The sequence below is a fragment of the Myotis myotis genome, unplaced genomic scaffold (genome assembly GCF_014108235.1).
Source record: "Myotis myotis isolate mMyoMyo1 unplaced genomic scaffold, mMyoMyo1.p scaffold_m19_p_18, whole genome shotgun sequence".
NCBI lineage: Eukaryota > Metazoa > Chordata > Mammalia > Chiroptera > Vespertilionidae > Myotis > Myotis myotis.
Window position 1 is genome coordinate 24,120,375 of NW_023416322.1, and position 22,772 is coordinate 24,143,146.

Genomic DNA, 22,772 nt, shown 5'->3' on the forward strand with positions numbered 1-22,772 from the left:
ACTGCATTTTTCAGAGAGACAGACGCTGCTATTACAGACATACATAGATTTTAAAAACTTACCTCCTCAAAAGCCATAGACCAACTACCGTTTTCAATCATAGGTACAAAGACAATTGAAGGAAAAAAAAGAAGATCCAATGAAATTGCACACCTACTGATACATTTAGGGAATGGCAGTAACAGGAACAGGCACTTGTCAATGCTATTTAGCTTAGATTTGCTGTTTTTCCTTAGAGTGTCATATACTCTAAGTTCTCTCTGGGGCTGCGAGCATTCAATGGAAGAAAGTGCACTTCAGGCAGCCAGAGGGCAAGTCTCAACTCAGGAAGACCAAGACTGAGTCACGAAACTCCTCCCACTCCAGGAACTATTTGCCGGTCTGCATGACTGATGAAAATGCTGCGTGTAACTATTACCAACTACAGTGTGAGTTGTTTATGCTGTTATCAGAGCCGGGTGGAAGGAACCTCCTTAGGCAACAAGGTTGGAAATCTTGCAAAATAGTTTATCTTCAGGCAATAGAATGACATTGCTGGGCAGGGAATGCAAAAGAACACCGGGTTCCAGCCCTCCTCCGAGTCTGAGTTCTGAAGTTTGGGTGGAATAGTACAAGGATGGTGAACATCATTTTTTCCAAGACGAAAAAAAACCCAGAAAAATGTGAGCTGGCGATCAAAAGAAAATAAACTGAGCCTTAAAGGAAAAAATGATGGGGAAGGAGGCAGCTTCATAAACTCCAGCTGTGTTTTGGGTGTGTTGTCCGCTGCTGTAATGAATTCTTGGCATGTTTTTGAAGACATTTAAGGGCCAGAAGAAAATGTTTCCCTAAAAGATCCAGTGCAATTTTATGAGCAATGGCACGCTCAGCTCTCACTTATTTTGTTATGGATACCTCCCTCTCTCAAAAGAGGTTATAATCACATTCAAATTTCATCAGGTTTTTTGACATTCAAAGACAAATACTTACACATGAAATGCTGAAATGTCTACACTGTCTGGAAATGAAGATTTTAGAAGGAAAACCTCGATATTTAGAATTGTTTTATGCTCTTCCTTCACCCAACATATCCAATTTTATCTGGCTGGTAGAAATTTAAAAATTTTAAATGTCAAACTAAAAACAAGATTTATCAGTGATAAGTAATGGCAGTTGGCAAACCAGACTGCATTTCTTGTGGCATTAAAAATAAAATCTTAGATTATAGCACAGGGGATAGCAAACTTAATGTAAATGACCAGGTAGTAAATATTTTCAGCTTTGCAGGCCATATGGTCTTTGACACTACTCAACTCTGTTATTACATGCAAAAGAATAACTAAACAAATGGATGTGGCTGTGTTCCAATAAAACTTTATTTACAAACACAGGCAGTGGGCCATATCTGGCCTACAGCCCATGGTCTGCAAATCCCTGCTCTACTCTAGCTTACAAATCAAATTTTAAAAAAGTAAATGGTCCTGGCCAGCTTGGTTCAGTGGTTGAGCATCGACATATGAACCAGGAGGTCAAGGTTCAATTCCTAGTCGAGGCACATGCCCAGGTTGCAGGAGGCAGCCAATCAATGATTTTCTCTTAAAACTGATGTTTCTATCCCCCTCTCCCTCTCCCTTCCTCTCTGAAATCAATAAAAAAAAAATACATTTTTTTTTTAAAAAAACAAAGCAAATGAGTTACAAAGGATGTAGAAATACATGAGTGTGACACATAACTTTCTCAGTAATACCACTTCAACAGAAAACAGAACTTACTGAAAACTGAAGAAAGTTTTGGAGAATTCATTCTGAAGATCATCAATAAACATACTATGGAATTCTTAATACGCATACTGTTTACCTCCCCCAGTGTTAAGTATGACCAATCAGCAGCAGCAGCATCAGGAGCCACCTGCTCTTTCTTAGCTAACCTGTTCGTGAAGCCTCAGGAGCCAAGGGCTTGCCTTCTCCACCATCCTACAACGGCAAGTTCGCTGGGTTTTCCAAGCTCAGAGAGACAGAGTGGCAGTCTTCTGAAGCTTATCATTAAGTTTCATAGTTATCATAAAAACCACCCTCTTGACTATAACCATTCATGAAAAGCACATTATTTCATAACATAATATTTCCAAAAGCCAACCACAGTCTCTGTGATGTGGAAACATAATAAAATGTAACTTTCTTTCCATTTGTAGAAAAACACTTTTCAAACATGAATTCACTTATCTTGACTTCTCTGAATGAGGGGTCCCAACACAGTAAGAAGAGGGGAACCTTTTTAATTTTTTTTGTGAGGTAAGGATTTTAGCATAATTTAAATTCTTCATTAGTCAAGTTAAAAACAAAATGTGATATTATATGTGAGGATGGCAAATAATACAAGTACAATTAAGCTTTACTTCAAATGTTTTGTTTGCATTGTTTTTACCAGGTACAATTAGACAGCTTAATTTAAAGTTATATGCAGAGCAATTGCTCTATAAACATTAGTACATGCAAGAAAACTTTGTAAATTTAGGAGTTATTTTCTTTCTATTTGAATTACATTTTGATTTTAAAATTACTATGTCTAACCTTAAGAAACAAAGTTACATATTTGAAATTCACTTATACTGAGCATGGGTAAGCTACTCCAGTTAGAAATTATGCATTTATAATACTATCTGTGTCCCAAACACAAGAGAGTATAAGCATCCCTGGTTCTTTCTAGGATATGCCCATCTAAAATAGGTAATAGTCTTTTTCGTGCTGTGGGAGATTCACTGAGTTTAATTAATTAGCTATGCTTTTTACGGCATAGCCCTCGTTTGTGCAAGTAGTTCTTTAATTAAACAAGAAAAGCATAGCATCTTCTGGAGGCAGGTGAAGACTGCAATTCTCTAAAAAGTGCTGTGGGCTGATTACATTATCAAAAAACTAACTTTCCCCAGATGGGAACAATTGATCTCCTTAAAAGAGAAAATATTTTATTTTCTGAAATTGGTAACTGTTATTAGTGGCCTGGCAACTAATTTTTACAATGTACTAAAACACCTACACATATCCATGAATGTTTGTTTTCTGGGGACGTGTATGAAAATGAAAATATCCATGATGTACTTCTATGGACAAACCTCCCTCCTGCACGTCACTTCATTTGAAATCAGTAAATATCAGAGTAGATAAAAGCTGCTACACACATTTGATCAAGCCAAACTTAAGGACAACAAAAGAGACTTAGAATACATATCCTATATTCTTCCAATAAAATTTCCTTTTCTGTCTTGAAATCTAGTCATAAAGATACACAGAAAAAGTATACCAAAGGCTATAAGCAGTCAGTATAGAGCTCACGGAGTTTCAAATACAAATTGATGCCAAGAACCAGGTGGCATAGGCAGTGTGTACACATGTTTATTACCTATTTATATATGTTTATATGTGTGTGTGTGTGTATACATATATATCTTCATTTTCATTTACATGTGTGTGTATATGTATATACACACACATGTAAATGAAAATGAATATGCCACCCACTTATGTTGTCCTTTCCCCCATAAATACGGGTACACAGAGTCTATAGTCATTAATTAGCTCCATTCTAAGGTCTCCTCTCCCACAGGATGGCTTCTGCACAGGTACCTCTGTGTGACTCAGGGTTTATGAAAGTTAGATGGTAGGCCAGGCACCCATCCTCCTGGAACACTTTGCTTGAATTTTCTTGATACATAATTCACATAAAATTCATAAAAAATGATATAATTTACCTTTTAAAATACACTCTTGAGTGGTTTCAGTGTATTCGCAAAGTCGTGCCACCATTACCACTAATTCCAAACCATTTTCATTGTGCGTAGGGTTCTACAATTCAAATTTATACCAACACTGTTTTGTCTCTTTCGTTGTGGTTGAGATTTCAGTGTTAGATATTAGACACCGGTGAGTATAGTGACATAACCTGAGAGTGCAGATATTTGCATATAAAAATAAACCCCAACATCCCAGCCGGCATGGCTCAGTTGGTTGTGTTGATCTATGAACCAAGAGGTCATGGTTCGATTCCCAGTCAGAGCACATGCCAGGTTCGTGAGCTTGATCCCCAGTAAGGAGCATGCAGGAGGCAGCCAATCAGTATTCTCTCTCATCATTGATGTTTCTATCTCTCTCCCTTCCTCTCTGAAATCAATAAAAATATATATATAAAAAAATAATAAAATAAACCCAAACACATGTTTAGACTGATAAAGCAAGAACAGGACTGCTGAGAGCTATGTCTGCTTTGTTGAGTCTCTGATCCCACCTCTGGCTTATCTGCAATAGTTCTGTCTACCACCATGCTCAAGAGAAATAGCTTCAAACTGAAACATCTCTTAGAATATCTTACTGCGTGACATTTTTTAAAAAAAATATATTTTATTGATTTTTTACAGAGAGGAAGGGAGAGGTATAGAGAGTTAGAAACATCAATGATGAGAGAAACATGGATCAGCTGCCTCCCGCACATCTCCCACTGGGGATGTGCCCGCAATCCAGGTACATGCCCCTGACCAGAATCGAACCTGGGACCTTTCAGTCCGCAGGCCGACGCTCTATCCACTGAGCCAAACCGGTTTCAGCGTGACATTTTTTTTTTAATTGACACAACCTTCCTAACTCTCTTGCCATGTGGCAAGCTAGAGGTAAATACAACATTGTAAGCAGTATGGATCCTAATGGTGGAGAAGGGGTTGTTAGTTCACTGGTAGAAGTTTTGACTCGAAGCCTCAAAGATCTTCCCATGCTATTCTTAAGAATTTACATAACTAGGTTCCCAGTCCAAGATCTATGACTTATAAAGTTTCCAGGACCTAGATCTTATTCTTGACAAAATTAAATTTAGAAGATGATAAAAGGTATTTTCTAAGACTATCCTAGTATAATTAAATAATTATAATTAGATTCTTAAACTAGAAATTGAGTATGTGAGATAACAAATCTGTTGATTGAAAACTATGTTGTCAATTGTCATCTCAAAAGTATAATGTAATTTGAGGACTATCATTTTACCAAGTATAACTATTGCCAATACAAAGGTCTAGACCAGTGATGGCGAACCTTTTGAGCTTGGCGTGCCAGCATTTTGAAAAACCCTAACTTAACTCTGGTGCTGTGTCACATATAGAAAATTTTTTATATTTGCAACCATATATATTTAAATGCCATTTAACAAAGAAAATCAACCAAAAAAATGAGTTCGCGTGTCACCTCTGACAAGCATGTCATAGGTTCGCCATCACTGGTCTAGACATTGATAAAGGGTTGAGCTATTTGTTAGGTGATGTATTGACCAGCTATTCCAACGATACAAAACAAACGGTTCTAGAAGGGGCCTGATGTGCACATCAGGAGGCCACAGCACTCAAGCAAAAGAATAATATCTGTTTTCAAAACAAAAACAAAAGGTTTAGCTCTACTTTGATCCCACAATAAAAATTATACACATTGATAGTGCTGTGTGGTAAACATTTAAAAAATAATATTATGCATTGTACTATTTATTTATATGTATCTGCTTGTACAGAAAAAGACTTTAAGAAACAATAACAAATTCAGTCCCAGGCAGATTTTAAATATACAATTTTAGTCTTTCATTTCCCTACCTTCTATTTTAAAGCACTCTTCCCAGATTTTATTTATAACGATGGCAGCAATAAGAAAACTAGATTGACGCAAGCAGTAGGAGGGCTTCAAGTTGGATCCTCAGAAATGTTTCCTAATTACTACTTCAAGCCTTTCTAAAGCAGCGTGCTACATGAGCTAATTATTGAGGACTGGTGGCTAGCTTTGCACCTTACTCCAGGAGCACCTTGTGTTACAGTTCTCTACCAGAGCAGTATGTGGGACTCCACTATCAGTTCTGCAGCCAGTTCTATGAACAAGAGGGAAAACATGCTGATATTTGATTATTGGCTAGCAATGCCTGGAAGAAATATGAGGAAGATCTGCAAGAGACTGATGCATAAAAGGTGGTGCTATTCTAGTAATACTTGGGTAAGTGGAAGCAGTAGGCCTAATAAGGCTAAAACGACCATTTATTGCACACCAACCATGTGCTGGGTGCTTAAAATACGCCATTCCCCATTTTCACAACAGTCCCTCCAGGCAATGTGTACACTACATGTTTTGCAGACGAGGAAGAGGCTTAATAGTTAGTCCAATACAATGAACAATGGTGTAAGGATTAAAAACTCCCAATTTGCATTCCACATTCTGGCCCTTTGATTTTGGAAAGCCAGGATTCGAACTCAGGTCTGACTACAAAATCTATATACTCCTTCCACCATGGCCCCTCCCAGAACCCCACATGCTATTCAATTTAGCAACAGAGGCAAGATGTACTATGTAACTGTAGCTGCCTGTGCCCAGGTCTCTGACTACATAAAAGCAACCTTAGTTCCCAAAGTGGAAGCCATGCCACCCTGGGTGATTTAATTCATAATGCCACCCAGTGCTTTTTTTTTGGCAGGATATTGTAACATTCCTCACTGTACAAATACAATATTCTCTTACCCTGATGTGCTGATGTGGAGAGAAAGGGAACAACGCATCTGTAATATTATTTCAGTTGGAAAAAATAAGTTCGAAATTAGTCATTGCATCATGGGAAGTGTTGCTAATTACCAATGAAGAAATCTATTTTTGTGAATAGCCTGATTTAAAAAAATATTATCACTTATTTAACTAAGATGTTCAGATAAGATCATTTTGATTCTGAAACTGAATACTGTAGTGAAATGTTACTGTGACTCAGAAATTTATTTGTGGAAATAAATGTTGCAACAAACACCATGACTGTGCTCAATACAACCTTTGTGGTTTTTATTTGTCCTTCCAAATGAGCTTGTACTTTTCACATTTGCTACAGACACAGGTGAGTCTGAAGCATTCTCTTGCCAGTCTTGGGACAGATCACCTTCTAAAAGTCTTTGTGGATGTGACCGTGCACAGCTAATACAGTACTTTGCCATTTTCCTTTTTCTCTCATTTTTGAAAGTAGTCGAGAGCCACTTTCTCTCTTTCCTTTTCCCTCTCTTTCTCTCAGCTTCTTAGGCAGATTCCCAGTATAAATGCAACAGGTGGCGTTACCTACAAATATATAAACTGAAAGAAAAGAAATATTACGGTGGGCTACTCAGGAAGTGTGCTGAAATGAAAACAGCCCTGGACATTTAGCATGGCCAGAGTGTCTAAATCAAGCAGGAAGGAACAGAGGGACTTGAACTCGCCACAACTGCTGCTAAGGGTCACTGAGGCCCTGCTCTGGCAGGTGCCGCATCTCCCATACCTTGTATCTGTCCATGGGGTCCTCCTGCTGCAGCTGACTCTCACGCATTGTCTGATATTCCTTCTCATATTTCTTCAGCTTCTTGGTCGGTACCTGCAGGGGGGAGAAGGCATCAGAGGAACAGCATGTGAGACGAGGAGATGATTTAGGGAAGCATTCTCTGAGGTGTTCCAATCAAGTCTCTGGCATTCTGATGCCACTCACCCAACTCAAAGTTAGGGGGGAGCAATCTAGATTTGCACTCTTTCTCTGAAAGTCCACTGGTGCGTGTTGTAGGCTTTGTGGGTCCTGCGGTCTAGGTTACACCTGCTCCACGCTGCTGTTACCGCACAAAAGCTGCCATAAGTGATGCATAAACAAATGAGTTTGGCCCTGTTTTAACAAACTTTTTTTTACAAAACGGGCTGTAGTTTGTCCATCTCTGTTCTACAATGTTGCTGATATGCCATACTGCTTTCTTGTTAATGTATTTAACAGTGTTATTAATTCTAACTACTTTCATTTAAGTAAAATTCACTCCTGGCTTCTATCATGCTGAAATGAAAGTGATTTATAACAACAACAAAAACATTTTTAAAATGGAGTTAATTTACCAGACAGAAAGAAGATTGTAAAGCTCGTCACTGCAAGCACAAAGGAATATGGAATCATTGTGCTGAATGAGATAATAGAAAATCATCTAAACAGCTCATCTATTTCTTGCTAGAATTATGTCATCTTTAAAAGACATAAAGTGGTCTAATCTTTTCTGAGAAAAGACTAAAATCTCACAGAACCTTAGAATTTTAAAAGTAAATAAGTAAGCATTTGGAACTGGACAGGCCAGGGTCTACATGCCTATTTTACTTTTCTTAACCCCTCGGCAAAGAGGTATTTAACCTCTCTTAACTTGACTTTCTTCATCTGTAAAATGACAGGCAAAAAAAATTCTAGTTCACAATGGTTGTCAGGAGAATTAAGTGATATAGGTAAATTATCTGAAATAATGCCTGGTTCATGGACATTTTTAAAATTGTTTTTTAATGTATCCCCTCACAATTAATGCAATCTCGTTTGCTCCATAGAACAGAGGAAATCTACTTTTAGGCTTTCCTTGGATAATCAAAATGATATAATCCCTTTAGGAATAATAATCTTAATGTATAGGTCCTAAAGGAAGTGACTGAAAATGAAGAGAAACAGTTTAATTTTTTAAAAGATTACAAATGTGTTATTTTGCTAAATTCTTGATAACGTGGTAAAGGCGCGGGTGATGCGTTGATGCCTCTCAGTATCCATCAGGATGTCTACCAAAGTGGCCCCTGGGAGGCTCTCAACAGATTGTTTCTTGTCGAGTTCAAAACACGTGTATATATGTGTAACAGAGAGCAAGAGAGAATGGACAGCACCCAGACTCGATATAGAATTAACATGCAGCTTTCTGGGATGAAGATGACTTAATTCTCTGGAATCTGGCCAGAAGAGTTTAAAAAAAAAAAAAAAAAAAAAAAAGCAAAGACACCCATCTTATTGTAATTGCTTTGTTCTTTCCACCCAGGAACACTCTGAAGTGTGGAATGATCTGCTTCTCACCATAACTGGGAAGTTTCCCAAACTCAGACCAAACCTGGCAGACAGTGCAAGTCATTGAACAACAACATGATGACAATCTTCATCAAACAAGAAGTCAGACATGCCCCAGAGTGTAACTGATTTACAAAATCTCTGCTGCAGATTGTCATGAGGAATGTTAATCCTTATTACACCATCTCCAGGCATCTCCAACCAGTCACTGAGACTGACTAGAGTGCAATCGAATGGAAAGCACCACCTGCCAACCGTGTGGCCTCAAGATCATCAGATGAACAAGGAGAATCTACATCAGGGGTCCTCAAACTTTTTAAACAGGGGCCAGTTCACTGTCCCTCAGACCGTTGGAGGGCCGGACTATAGTTTTAAAAAAAACTATGAACAAATTCCTATGCACACTGCACATATCTTATTTTGAAGTAAAAAAACAAAACAGGAACAAACACAATATTTGTATTTGCATGTGGCCCGCGGGCCGTAGTTTGAGGACCCCTGATCTACATGATCATGTGATGAAACATTATTTTTCTTGACCTTGATCAGGGCCTCAATTTCTCCTTGTTTTCTTTTCTCTGTATGTATTAATCATACACTTAGAAAACCAAGTAAAAAAAAAACTCTACAGATGAAGTGGCAATCACTAGCACTGAGGGAAAAGAGGAAAGATGCCCGAGAGTTTTAAGCAGTGACAGGTGTTTCATGTATATCCCCAGGGGCAGGGGCAAGGACAGAAGTGAATGGTACTATGAGGAGGGCACCTACCCCAGCAGCCATTCACTCACATTTCAGAAGTATTTCAATATTTTTTGCAACTGAATATCAGTACCAGGGGGTTCCAGGCTGCCCATCAGGCCTGAGAGGAAGTATTTTCTATACGGTTCTAAAATGGATCTATTCACCAATGATGCAAGTACATACGGCAAGCTTGCTCCTAGAGAATTTCTCCTAAAACTACATATTTTTATATTTAAGCTATTACTGATACTATCTTTATATGTAAAAGAGTGTCCTTTTAAAAATCAACCTTGCTACGTAGGTTAAGAGGTTCATTTCAAAGTGAAATTTAAAAAAAAATGCATTAGACACCCTCAATAAGCTAATCCTTTCCCATCTGGCTGAGATTCCAGCATGTTTGGCTTCAGCTTGCTCAGGGAAAGAGAACAGGTTCCCAGAACAATATGTTGCTAGGAGACTGTCCAAGCTTATTTATCTTGTGCTGTGGGGTGATATTGAGCATCCACCTGTGATTGGCACGAAGTAAAAGCGGCGAAAGGGCAGAGGAGGAAGAGACACAAGAGCTGATAGGAAACTTCTGTTATTTATGACACAGAGAAAATGGACAGTTACAGTTTCTAAAACTATATTCCAGGATAAAATTACTTTTATTTTAGTGACTGTCATACTGAGTTTGAAAATTTTCTCATTAGAGAAAGGAATTTTAAAAATGCCTGTAGTATGTAGGCTTAATTAAAGGAACACAAAGTCATCAAGAATTATTACAATTACCCCAAGAGCAGTGTAGGTATCTCTCTCCTTAAATAAATTTAATGCAAGTGTGCACTTGAGGAGTATGTTGAATAAGAAACACCAGTTTTTTTAGATGTCTACCTAATCGGGGTCCTGTTCCACTAACCATCCATGCTCTGCCTGTCCAATACCTCCAATTTGGCTAAATTCAGAAAATGTCCTTAAAGAATCCACAATTGTTTGTAAGTGCAACTGATAATGAGAACTTACAACTTCAAAATGGTTATATGTAGGGCTTGGAGGTTAAACAGGCTTGCACTGGAAACCCTGCTCTGTCAAATATTAGCTATGTAATTTTATAAGCAAATCATTTAAACTTCTTACTGGAAACTTCAATTCCTTTTTTAAAAATGGAGGTAACACAAATGACACCTACAATGACCATCTCCTTTTAGTGAGCACATAATGCACGCCCCAGCACTGAATAAGCACTTAATCCACTTTATATTGCCTTAGCCTCACAAAGTTGAGCTTGGTTTACCAAACCCATTCCATAACATGAGCACTTTGAGAAAGGCCAAGTAACATGCACAGGGACCACAGTAATGACTAGCCCAACAGGCCTTTCTCAACTGCAATGCTCCCTGCCTGTCACCCAGCCAGCACACAGATTCAACCCTGGGGCCCTTGCTAAGCCTCATCAGTAGCTGGCTGCAACCAAAGAACTAATCAACATCAAGATGATGGAGATGTTATTTTAACACCTGACTGGGAGATAATGTACGTAAGATAAGTCATATTACCCAGCATAAAGTAGGAGTTCAGAAAAATATAACACCCTCCCCCTGAACTTTCTGGGCAAGCTAGAAAAAAGGAGTACGTCACACAGACCGTGGGGTGGAGATTAACTCTGGGAGAAGCCTGCTTAAAATTCCATACAGTATTAAGAGGGGGAAGATTGAAATGATATATTTTCCTCCTCTTCCAGCCTTGTGAAAACAAGTATTGAGGCCTAAAGCACCCAGGAGATTTACAGCTTAAAGCAAATCACCTTACGTTATGGACTCAGTCCTGCTCAGATGGAACTGTTTTTGAGGCCAATGACTTCACGGAGAATGCCCTCTCTTCTCTATTGTTTCCTACACTTCTTTAGGATTTCTCTCTGTCCCCACTGCTTCATGTTCTGTGTATACAGATAATCTGGGTTCTCTCTTCCCGCACATGCAACAGTTGTGGCTGGATCACAAGCATTCCTCCTATTGGTTTTCAAATCTGTTTTTCTCAAATTCTTTGCACAAGACAGAGAAAGACATTTTGTCTCTTCTTCTTATAAGCAAGAAAAATTCTTCTCATAATAAAAACATATTTGTTCCAGGGGCGTTTTGACTTTTAAAATGCAAAATAGGGATATTTATCTTCCAATGTTAAAAAAGTTGGTGTATAAAAATGGAGTGCAGTCACCATGCGGGTTAATGCTGCTGCTGACTTCTAACCAGTTTCACTACAGCCTTTAAACTTGCAGCGGTTCTCAATTGGTTATCTTCAATTTTAGGTAGACTTACGGAAATTTTTTCCCTTTGGGAAAAATTCAGAAAACAATCGTATCTTAAGTTGGTATGCTATTACTTCTTTTATTTTTGGGGAGAGGTGCTCAAAATCCACTGTAATATCTCAAGTAAAATTCCACTTCTCAATGAGTCTTTGGTTAGAAATGTACCACTTACATTTTTAGTATAGTGTTTGAAAAGTAGAATGACTACTAAGTACTAAAAAATAAGATTGTAAGATAGTAAATAATACACTAAATCTGGTTACATGTTGAATAGCATTGGTTTGATTCCAGGGAGTAGATTAACCAGATGTAGTCCCAAAACTGGGCCATGGAAAGCTGATACAGCTATACATTCAGAGCGAGCTAATCAAGCTTATTTAAAACTAGACAATGAGACAGGACAGAAAGAGAACAGGGGAGCCAAGTAGGACTTTGTTCTTTATCACCATCAAGTGCTCCGTTCATTATAGTGGTGCTGGCCTTTCCACACGGGATGCTAGGAAACCTGAAGTAATACTTTACGCTCGTTGCTGCTGGCAATTAGATCAAAAGTAAATGCATAGCTCATGCTGATGGTAGGCAGAAGGCTACAGACATTTATGCTATAGGAAATTTCATTCAAGACTAATATGCTGAACAGTAGCTCTATAAAACAATCTGAGTCTTTAGAATCAACTTTTCTAGTACAGAAATCTGAGAAGGATAAATGGTGGGAAAGAAAGAGGAGGAGAGCCCTTTACTGTGTTTAGTTCATCTATCTACCTTTAAGCAGTGGTTCTCAACCTTCCTAATGCCGCGACCCTTTAATACAGTTCCTCATGTTGTGGTGACCCCCAACCATAAAATTATTTTCGTTGCTACTTCATAACTGTAATTTTGCTACTGGTATGAATCGTAATGTAAATATCTGATATGCAGGATGTATTTTCATTGTTCGCAACCCACAGGTTGAGAACCGCTGCAAGTTTAAAGGCTGTAGTGAAACTGGTTAGAAGTCAGCAGTAGCATTAACCCGCATGGTGACTGCACTCCATTTTTATACACCAATTTTTTTTTAACATGGGAAGATAAATATCCCTATTTTGCATTTTAAAAGTCAAAACGCCCCTGGAACAAATATGTTTTTATCATCTTCCATGAAGCTGGCATGGCCATCCAGGAACGAATGCAGTCTGTCCCCTCAAGGAATTTACAGTCTGGTGGGGAGAAAGAGATAATCACACAATTTAAATAAAGACTCATTTACAAAGTAAGGTGAGCCTCTGAGGGAGAAGTAAAGGTGGAGGGAGGGAAAATTATAGCCAGGCTCTAATTTTGATTGCTTTTCTAAGGAATGACACTCAAGCTGAGACCTGAAGAATAAGTCAGCCAGGGACAAGTAGGTAGTGTCCACAGCAGAGGAGCAATGGCAGGTGATGGGGAAGAGCAAGACAGGCTACATGATTTGCCAGGACCAGTACAAAAAGGTCAAGGCCCCTGGTTCAAAGTGATGATTTCAGATGGTGCTAGGCAGTGGTTCTCAGCCTGTGGGTCGCGACCCCTTTGGCGGTCGAATGACCCTTTCACAGGGGTCGCCTAAGACCATCCTGCATATCAGTTATTTACATTACAATTCATAACAGTAGCAACATTACAGTTAGGAAGTAGCAACAAAAATAATTTTATGGTTGGGTCACAACATGAGGAACTGCATTTAAAGGGACAGAAGGTTGAAACCACTGTGCTAGAGCATTAAACTAAGTGTGGGGACCTGTGTGACTGCACAGGTCCGGTGCCCATGAAGCAGGCTCTGGGAAGGGAGGATGCAGTGGAGCTCAAGGCCAACTGGAGCACAGCGAGGAGAGAAGTGACTGCGGAGGCTGCAGAGGTCTGTAAGGTACACGAGCCCCAGGCCAGGTGCAGGGCCAAGACCAGCCTCACAGACCAACCTACAGTGTGTCCTTCCCAGTTCCCCCAACAGTTACCAAAGAGCCAGGCTCTTACATAAGTACTCAACACTAAGGAGGACAAAGAAGATAGTATTTGCTTTCAAGAGGCTTACAAATTGTTGTATAATTTGGGGTAGAATGTGATAAGTTCCACAGAAGAGTATAAGCACCAACTGTGGGAGACTGAGGCATGAAAATTACCTGCTTGAGGGGGAGAATGTAAACACAGACAGGACTGAAATTAGCATTCTTCTGCCTACAGAGCACTGATGTGCATACCACTGTGGAAATGGCAAACACATCAGCACTCCCGTGTGCCAGGAGTGGAATGCTATATACTCTACACGCACTAATATACATTAGCCTCACCTCGAGGAGGTAGGGCTATTATCATCCTCACTTTACAGAGGAGGAAACAGATCCCTTACATTAAGTTGTCCACAGCCACACAGGTAGCAAATTCCATTTATGAGACCAGGTCTAAAGTCCTTGCTCTGAACTACTTACTACACTACACTACCATTTACTAATACTGTTTTATTTTGCTTTGTTTTTAAAAATATGTGCTATACTTATGCCTTTTTTAGTTCTCCCTGGCCGTGTGTTGTCATTTTAACCTTTTTATCTACTCACTAAGCTATATATACTGCCTTGATTTGGCTGAGAGATATACAAGAAAAGTAATTTTCCCTAAAGATTTTTCTGTTTTTATCATTAAGAGCCAGAGCTGGCACAAACAGCAATGCGAAATACACTTAGATATGAATTTCTAAAAGAAGATGACATACACAACGCTACTTTCCTCTGGTATTGACAGCAGCACCAATGCGTCTTTGTACCGATGGCCAACTAGAGCCGATGTAGTTATGCGTGATTACTACTGACTCCATAAGAATGTGAACACTGAAGCAATGGAATTCTGGGAAGTCACACATGGTTCCCAGTGTCCCCATGACCAAATGCAGGATCCGTTCTGTACAGGATTGGGAAGCACATGTATGTGCTCATTATATCAACAAATATCAACAGTGTGTAAGTCACTGTGCCAGATGCTATGCTGGACAGACACCTATGACAAATCCTTTCATCAATAAACTTAAAAAACTATAAAATTTGATTAATGCCATTACAGACATATAAGCCTCATGCTATCATTGGTTGAGAGAAAATGTTTTCACAAATCCACCAGGAAATTTAGGACAGACTTTAAGGAGGAACTTGCACATAAGCATTGACTTGTCCTAGAGGGAGCTTTTGCTATTGACGATTCACAAGTGTCAGGATTTTTTTAAGTAGATATCAGTAGCCTCCAAGGATTACAGGCAGGCAAGGCATTAGGTTTCTTCCCACCACCTTTCTAGGAGGTGGGGAGCTTCACTTGGCCCGGGTGCTCTCAGGGGCCATTCCGCAGGTGTCAGACTGCCTGGCTTATCAGAATCTTACTCGCAATCTATGCAGAAATAGAGGGGCCTGGTAGTATTTCTAGCCAATCCAATTTAAAATTATGATATCCTTTATGCTAATTGGAAAACCCTCTGGTATAGACTTAAATATAAGTAGGTTAAATTTAAAGTAGTTATCTCCTGATTAGGGTCTTTCCAATGACAACCAACTACCCCTAGACTGTGTATTTCCATATCAGGGTACTGCAAATATTAACCAAGTCCAAGGTGTAGACTAAAACAAAAACACGTTATATCACACAGTGTAGGTTGGACTATCTTAATGTAAATTATGGAGAGTGTAACAGTAGGGTAGGCCTGTGAGAGGTACAGAGAGGGGTAAGATATGGTGGAACAGCTCATTATTGCTTATTTTCTTTCCTTATTCCATAAAGGAAGCAGAGGAAACTGCTGTGAACAAAGGCGTGAAGCTAAAAATCATGGGTCTCCCAACTATCTAAGCAGGTATATTTGTCTGGATGAGGAGCTGTTGCCCTGGTGTGAGGCACTGCAGAGCAGGCCGGGTAGAATATACTGGAGCCAGATTGTGGAAGATCTAGATCTCTGCCAATTGAAAGTGTGAACCTATTTTGGTAGTTGCTAGTTCAGTGACCATATTTGCTGAAACTACAATCAGGCACATGGTCTTAACAGATGTTTGCACCCATTCTGGATATGAGAAGCAATTTGGAATAGAAAAGAACCTAAAACACTTAAAAAACCTTTACTGTTTCAATAGCTTACAGGGCTTATAAGGCAGAATACTTGACATTGGAACTATTTTTTTTTTAAAGATTTTGTCCCAGTATTGATAAGAAGTCACTGACGTTTTAAAATTGGGCACAAGAAAGATCAAAAGTGTGCTGGTAAGAATGTTCATCTGGCCTGGCGGGTGTTGCTCAGTGGTTGAGTATCAACTTATGAACCAGGAGGTCAAGGTTGATTCCCTCAGGCTCAATCCTCAGTAGGGAGCATGCAGGGGCAGCTGATCAATGATTCTCTCTCATCATTGATGTTTCTATCTCTTCCTTCCTCTCTGAAATCAATAAAAATATACTTACGGGGGGAGGGGGGATGTTCCTCTGGAAATGACATACTAGTATATGTTAAACTAAATGGGAGGACAAAGAAAAGGAGAAAGGTGGCAAATAAAACTATTTAGAAAGTTATGAAAATAGTTCAGGAAAAAAGCCTTTGTGAAGAAGATAACAATAGAAATGGAAAGAAAGAACCATTAAAACCAATAAAAGAGATGTTGTTAAAGGAAGTCTTTCCTGGTGATTTAGGTCAAGTGATCCCTCCCCTCCTTAAACTTCTTTAGAATTAGTTATACAGCATTTAATAATCACGTATGGCTGTTAAAAGCTGTGCCTGGGGTGTGAATTTTCCTAACCTAAATAGGATGCCTTAAAACAAACAAAACCAAACTTGGTATCTCCAGCTTTGTCCTAACACAAAGCTGAATACTTCATAGATGCCTAAAGCAGGTTGTTTCAGTTAGGTATATTCTTAATATCTCAGGGTTCAAGTGGATTTTGTTAATTAGTTAAAATACTGAAATTTTAAAAAAAGGCAGACAAGGGCCTTGCACATATATTTTCCTCAAGTATGGGTATTAAACGAGATATGTGATGACATAGAGCTGATAAGTGGAAAGACACCAAAATCCACTTAGCATAGGATATTTTTGTTACCTGAATGAGAAGATTGTGATAAGCAATTAAAAATGGCAGTTTTCCTTGATATGTTTGACAGAGCCAATAATTACCTCTGCTCTGTGGGGCAATTTCTAAAACAGTGCATAAGAATGAGATAAATTGAGAAGATTTTTTTATGCTATGCAATTGATGCTGCTCCCTAAATTGAAATTCAGTTCTTTAATCTTGGTGGGGGGGAAACATAAGAGGAAGAGAAAATATTCAGCATACTAAATGCTTAACACACGAAGAATATATATATATTCTTCTATATCTATCTATCATCTATCTATCTATCTATCTATCTATCTATATATATATATATATATATATCTCTGACAATCAATAAGTCGAAGAGAATTCTCATTTTGGGAAAAAATGTAATATTAAACTGTCTTTCTAGAATTGACTGAATCACTTGTATATGCAGAGCAGATCAAAGGAGAATGTATTTGATATTAGGGTTGGCCACATAGGTAAAGGAAAGGCCAGGAGATGAACTTTTCTCTGTGCCTGGTTAAGTCCGTGTACCATTGCTTACAGGTGAATGATTGCTCCCCAAAGCTTGGTGTGGAGTGGCATTTATGTTCCTATTCCCATGGAAACTGTGAGCAGGCAAGAAAAACAAGGTATGGGAAATGTATATTTCAACCCTCACTTCTACCCACCAGGCCCTCTCATTTCCATTGGGAACAGGCACTGAAAGACTTCCAGCAGCTGAAAGAGAAACTCACTCATAGATTGCAGCTGTGCCAGTGTCAGCTGAGAGCTGCAAGTGATGGTTTATAGCAACCGTTAACATTTTTAAATGATGTTTTCCCTAATAAATTCACCTCAGTAATACATTACAAGCGAAAAACTGACTATATAATTAGTATGAGGAAGAATACACAAAGGGGTCTTTGGAGGATTGAGCTGTTGTTGTCTTTCATAATTCCAATGATCATGTATCATTTTAAAACAAATGACTGTGACAGGAAATGCAGTGAAGTGAAGAGGGTGCTCACAAAGTCACTCTGATGTACAGACTTCCTCCAAATGGCGGACGTGGAAAAGGAATAGAGTAACTAATTAAACTGGGGTGGGAGGGGAGAGCAGGGATCTAATATAAAAACTAATTACATTTTATTACAAGAAACGATGTAAAGATTGTCAGCTACACCTAGACTTGGAACACCAAGCCGAATGAACTTGTTGAGGGATCTAGACTTAAGCATTTGTATAAAATTCTATAAACCTACAGAATTGCTATCCAAACCTCCTTGCTTCCCAAGTTCAAAAAGAGAGCTTATACCTGTACTTCTTTAGCAAAACATAACTAAAAAGGACAGGCCAGAACTTGCTAAAGACTACCCATTTCCCCTCTACATCCAAGGGCTTTAGAATACATATGTAAAACGATTTATACAGGGAAAATGTATTATATAAGCTTTTAGCTCAAGGGGAAATAGCTTCATCAATAACCTGAAATGAATTCCATCTTTTTAAAACATGTAAAAGTTGAAAACGTGGAAAAATAATTATTTTTGTTTTACATGTCCATCACTCAGTTTTATCTCTGAGGTTCTTTTTCACTCTTTTTGGAGAGGTCATCATTCCAAATTGTTCACTATAACTCGGCTTCTGTTCACACATGCCTCAGGCAAATACAAAACCTGAACATTATCGACGACAACTCAACAGAATGGTGTCAAGAGCACTAGCCAGTAAGACAAGGAGGGATATTAGAACAGACCTTTGCTGCTTCTTATTCTTAACACCATCTCCAAGGTGATATTTCCAAGACAAGAATATGAGAATAAACTACAGAGGAACTCTCAAGTTCAGATACTCGGTTTTCACTGTTGACTCAAGCCTAATTCTGTTCATGTTTCTGTGTCAGGACATATTGAGCACCTTCTTATCGCTTAGCACCAGGTACTGGTAATACCAACATGTATGAGTAAGACAGATTTCCTACCTGCCAGATACCTATTTTTTTAATAGAAGTATTGCTATTTTTAAATCATTCTTATATTAAAAAATACAGGGTAGCTCTCTTATCCCATCCTTCACTACTATAGACCTTGCTGTACATGAGCAATGTACTGAGATTTTGTAAATGTCACTTGTGATGTAACATATAATCTAAGCTATAAAATGCAGATTATAGTTGAAACAATGGAAGTGACTTCTTAGGACCCACTGTACATCTATAAATATGGGGCCAAAGTAATTGATAAATTCTGGCACTTTCTAATTCTACGTAAATATCTTTCCTTTCTTTGTTCACAAACAAATTTTTGCTGGCTAACAATTTCCTGTGATACATTTTTATTTTCAAGAGATTATTTATGAATGCAAATATGTGGGGACCAGACAAAAGTAAGCCAAAGTCCCTATTAAGTTATTTACTTCATCTCCTAGGATTTGTAAATTTGAGTGGGTACATATTGATATATCTGTTGCGTCTAGTCCAGAAAAAGTCAAAGTTATTACTCCTAAATACTCTCAAAACTATTATTCATATGAATTCAGAACAAAGGCATATACAAAAATTTTGTGAAAAACAATAATAAAGGCCTTCTTTAAGAACAAAAAAAAAAGAAAGAAAGAAAAAGGACACAGAATCTATCTTGAAGAAACTACCAGTATCAAAAAGGGAATAGTTTGAGCATTAAAATAAATATTTGAACAAAACAGAATAATCAACAAAACAGGAAATCCTCAGTCTCTCTCTCTCTCTCTCTCTCTCTCTCTCTCTCTCTCTCTCTCTCTCTCTCTCTCTCTCTCCATAAATAAATTTAAAGTCTGATTCTGAATGGGATATTTACAGAATTTCAAAGCACCTCACCACAAACTTCTCATTAGTTAAGAAGAGGGATAAAGCAATTTAGATGGAGAACCTGGCAGAAACCACCCTTAGTCAAATGATCAAAGTGAGTGTCTCCAGTGATGGGACAATTCGAAATCCAACTCCATCTGACAGGAGGGACGCAGTGAGAAACACACAGCATGAGCTCTATGATATCTGGTCAAAGTGTCCACCCTAAACTACCCTAAATTATGAGGAACCATCGACAAGTTCAAATTGAGAGACACTCTAATGAATAAATAGCTTGCAATCTTCAAAAGTATCAAGGTTATGAAGCTCAAAGAAAGACTGATAGATGTTTCAAACCCAAGTACCTGGCTTAGAAGTGTTCTTAAATTTTTTCTTTTAAATAAATGAATACATACTCCTCTGAAATTTGAAAGAAAAGTACTGACTTTCTGGAGTTGTTTTGATATAATCCTACATGGAGAAAGGAGAAATACGAGATGATTTCTCTGGGTCCTTTCTAATTTACTGATTCTACCCTATTTACCATATACCTGCTTATCTATCACTCAGCGTGCAATGAACAGTAGTTTGAACATGTAGAGCTCAGGACCTCACTGGGCAGGCAAATAAACAACCACATACCAAAGAAAAAAGCATGATCAGTCTAAGGAATGCTGTTTTATGATTTAATTCTTATTGTAATAGTAAGACAGCAAGTCTCAAAAATCTACACCTGGACTCAACGTGGGAGGCAGACCATAACTTCAACAAGAGGCCAGCATGTGCAGTCCTTCAGGTGGCATATCTGCCCCTTGATTGTAAGCTCAACCAGGAAGTAATAGAAACAATACAATGTTTGTTTTTAGGTTAAATATTAACAAAGCCTTCTGGCTGAAAATAGGATTCACCTTTTTGCTTCCTACAGCACCTAGGAGACTAATGGCAAGTAGTAAATGTACCTCCATAGCATGGTCAGGTTATTTCATAACCACTTCAGATGGCTACAGTTTAGCAATTAATCAGTTTTTCACACCTTACACAAAGAACAGAACAGAGCTATATATGTTATATAAATACAGAAACTCCCTGTCTTCCTCCGCCTGTCATAAATTCACCAGTTGGCTGAGACAACTGGTTCTGGTTCAGTATAACTTAGTAAAGACCGACAATAGCTGTCTTCCCTAATCTCTTTTTTTAAAACATGTAAGTCTTGCCAGGGCTGAAGCAAGCTCTGATTTGGCTCAGAGAACCAGCTTCTATTAAGTTTGAAAAGCCTCACAGAGAAAATTCCTGAAAGAGGATCACAGAAAAAAAAAAAAGCATTCTGTTAGAAGCCCTGAGAAATGACTTCCCTCATTCAAAGAATTCAAAGTGAGACTTAGAACTAGGGTATTAGAATACCAATCTCACCGTTAGCACTAAGGATTCTGAATCTTATTCTTGAAATATAATGCAAAAGACATACCATCAGCTTTCTCTTTTAAAAGAAACGGGAGATTTCATCAAATAAGAAAATTCTGAGTTTCACTGCACACAAATTCATTCCCACCCCCAGAGCCTGGAGGAGGTATAAGTATATTGTGAGCACCGGAGAATAATCAAAACTATGCATTAAGAGCATTACACTGCTTACTTGTCATTCTATTTTAAAAGAGGGGACAATGATGGGATGATTTTTAAATGTTTCCGGTTAAAATTAAGAAAAACAACCAAAATAACACACCCATTAAACTTGAGGGTTAAAAAATTCCAAACTCTTCCCCACTTGCTAAGTTGGAACCTGATAAATTCCTTTACTTGGACTTCACATTCATTTGAATTTAAAAACTGCACCCATTATAAGATTATTGTTAATGTTAGTAGGTAAAATATCAATATTAGGGATTTAATTTTAAATCCTTATCTGTTAAGATATATACTTATTTATGAGTAAAATGATATATCTGAAATTTTTATTTAATATTTCAGCAAAGAACAGATTTGGAGAATGAAACAACAAAAACAGGAAACTGATGGTCATTGAAGCTGGGTGATAGGTACATGGATATTCATGGTACTCTTCTCTCTGCTTTTGTGTGTGTTTGATAATTTCTAGTATAAAGGGGTTGTTAATGCAACCATACCGTGAGGGTATTATGCTAAGTGAAATAAGTCAGATGGGACCCTGGCGGGTAGGTCAGTTGGTTACAGCATCATCCCGATATACCAAGATTTTGGGTTTGAACTCCGGTCAGGGCACATACAATTAATGCATAAATAAGTGGAACAACAAATTAATCTCTCTCTCTCTCTCAAAATCAATTTTTATAAATGTCAGTTGGAAAAGGGAAAAAAAACACATATGACTTCACTTATATGTGAAATATGAAAAAATGAACAAACAAAACAGAAACAAACCCAAAGATACAGGTAAGACTGGTGGTCAGCAGAGGGGAAGAAAAGAGGGGGAGGGCAAAATGGGTAAAGGAGGTCAAATGTATGGAAACTAGACCTTTGGTGGTGGGTACACTAAGTACAGTCTAGTGCAGTGATGGCGAACCTTTTGAGCTCGGCGTGTCAGCATTTTGAAAAACCCTAACTTAACTCTGGTGCCATGTCACATATAGAAATTTTTTGATATTTGCAACCATAGTAAAACAAAGACTTATATTTTTGATATTTATTTTATATATTTAAATGCCATTTAATAAAGAAAAATCAACCAAAACAATGAGTTCGCGTGTCACCTCTGACACGCGTGTCATAGGTTCGCCATCACTGGATAGTGTATACAGATATCAAGTTATAATGGTGTACACCTGAATATTACATAATGATATTAACCAGTGTTACCTCAATTAAGGAAAAATAAGAACCCTGTCTCCAAATACAGCCACATGCTATGGTATGGGGTGAGTGTGTGTGTAGAACTTCAACAAGTAAATTGAGGCATGCTGAGGGGGAGGGTGTGTGTGACACATACAAATCGGCCCATACTGATGGTTAAACCACAAACTTTGGAGTTAGATGTGTTTTGAGTCAGAGTTCAGCATA

The 22,772-nt window shown here is 38.2% G+C and overlaps 1 protein-coding gene across 17 annotated transcripts in view; it reads right to left on the minus strand.

The window, feature by feature from the left end:
* RABGAP1L (RAB GTPase activating protein 1 like) overlaps nucleotides 1-22,772 on the minus strand; it is a 434,830-nt gene that overhangs the window by 24,420 nt on the left and 387,638 nt on the right. For 14 of the 17 annotated variants that reach the window (XM_036342969.1, XM_036342966.1, XM_036342964.1 and 11 more), the window contains one exon: nucleotides 7,282-7,374. In XM_036342969.1, coding sequence (XP_036198862.1) covers nucleotides 7,282-7,374 — 93 coding nt within the window. Of the gene's footprint in view, nucleotides 1-62; nucleotides 1,194-6,789; nucleotides 7,098-7,281; nucleotides 7,375-22,772 lie in introns of those variants that run through there. The other 3 variants (XM_036342967.1, XM_036342983.1, XM_036342982.1) reach the window with 2 other exon arrangements.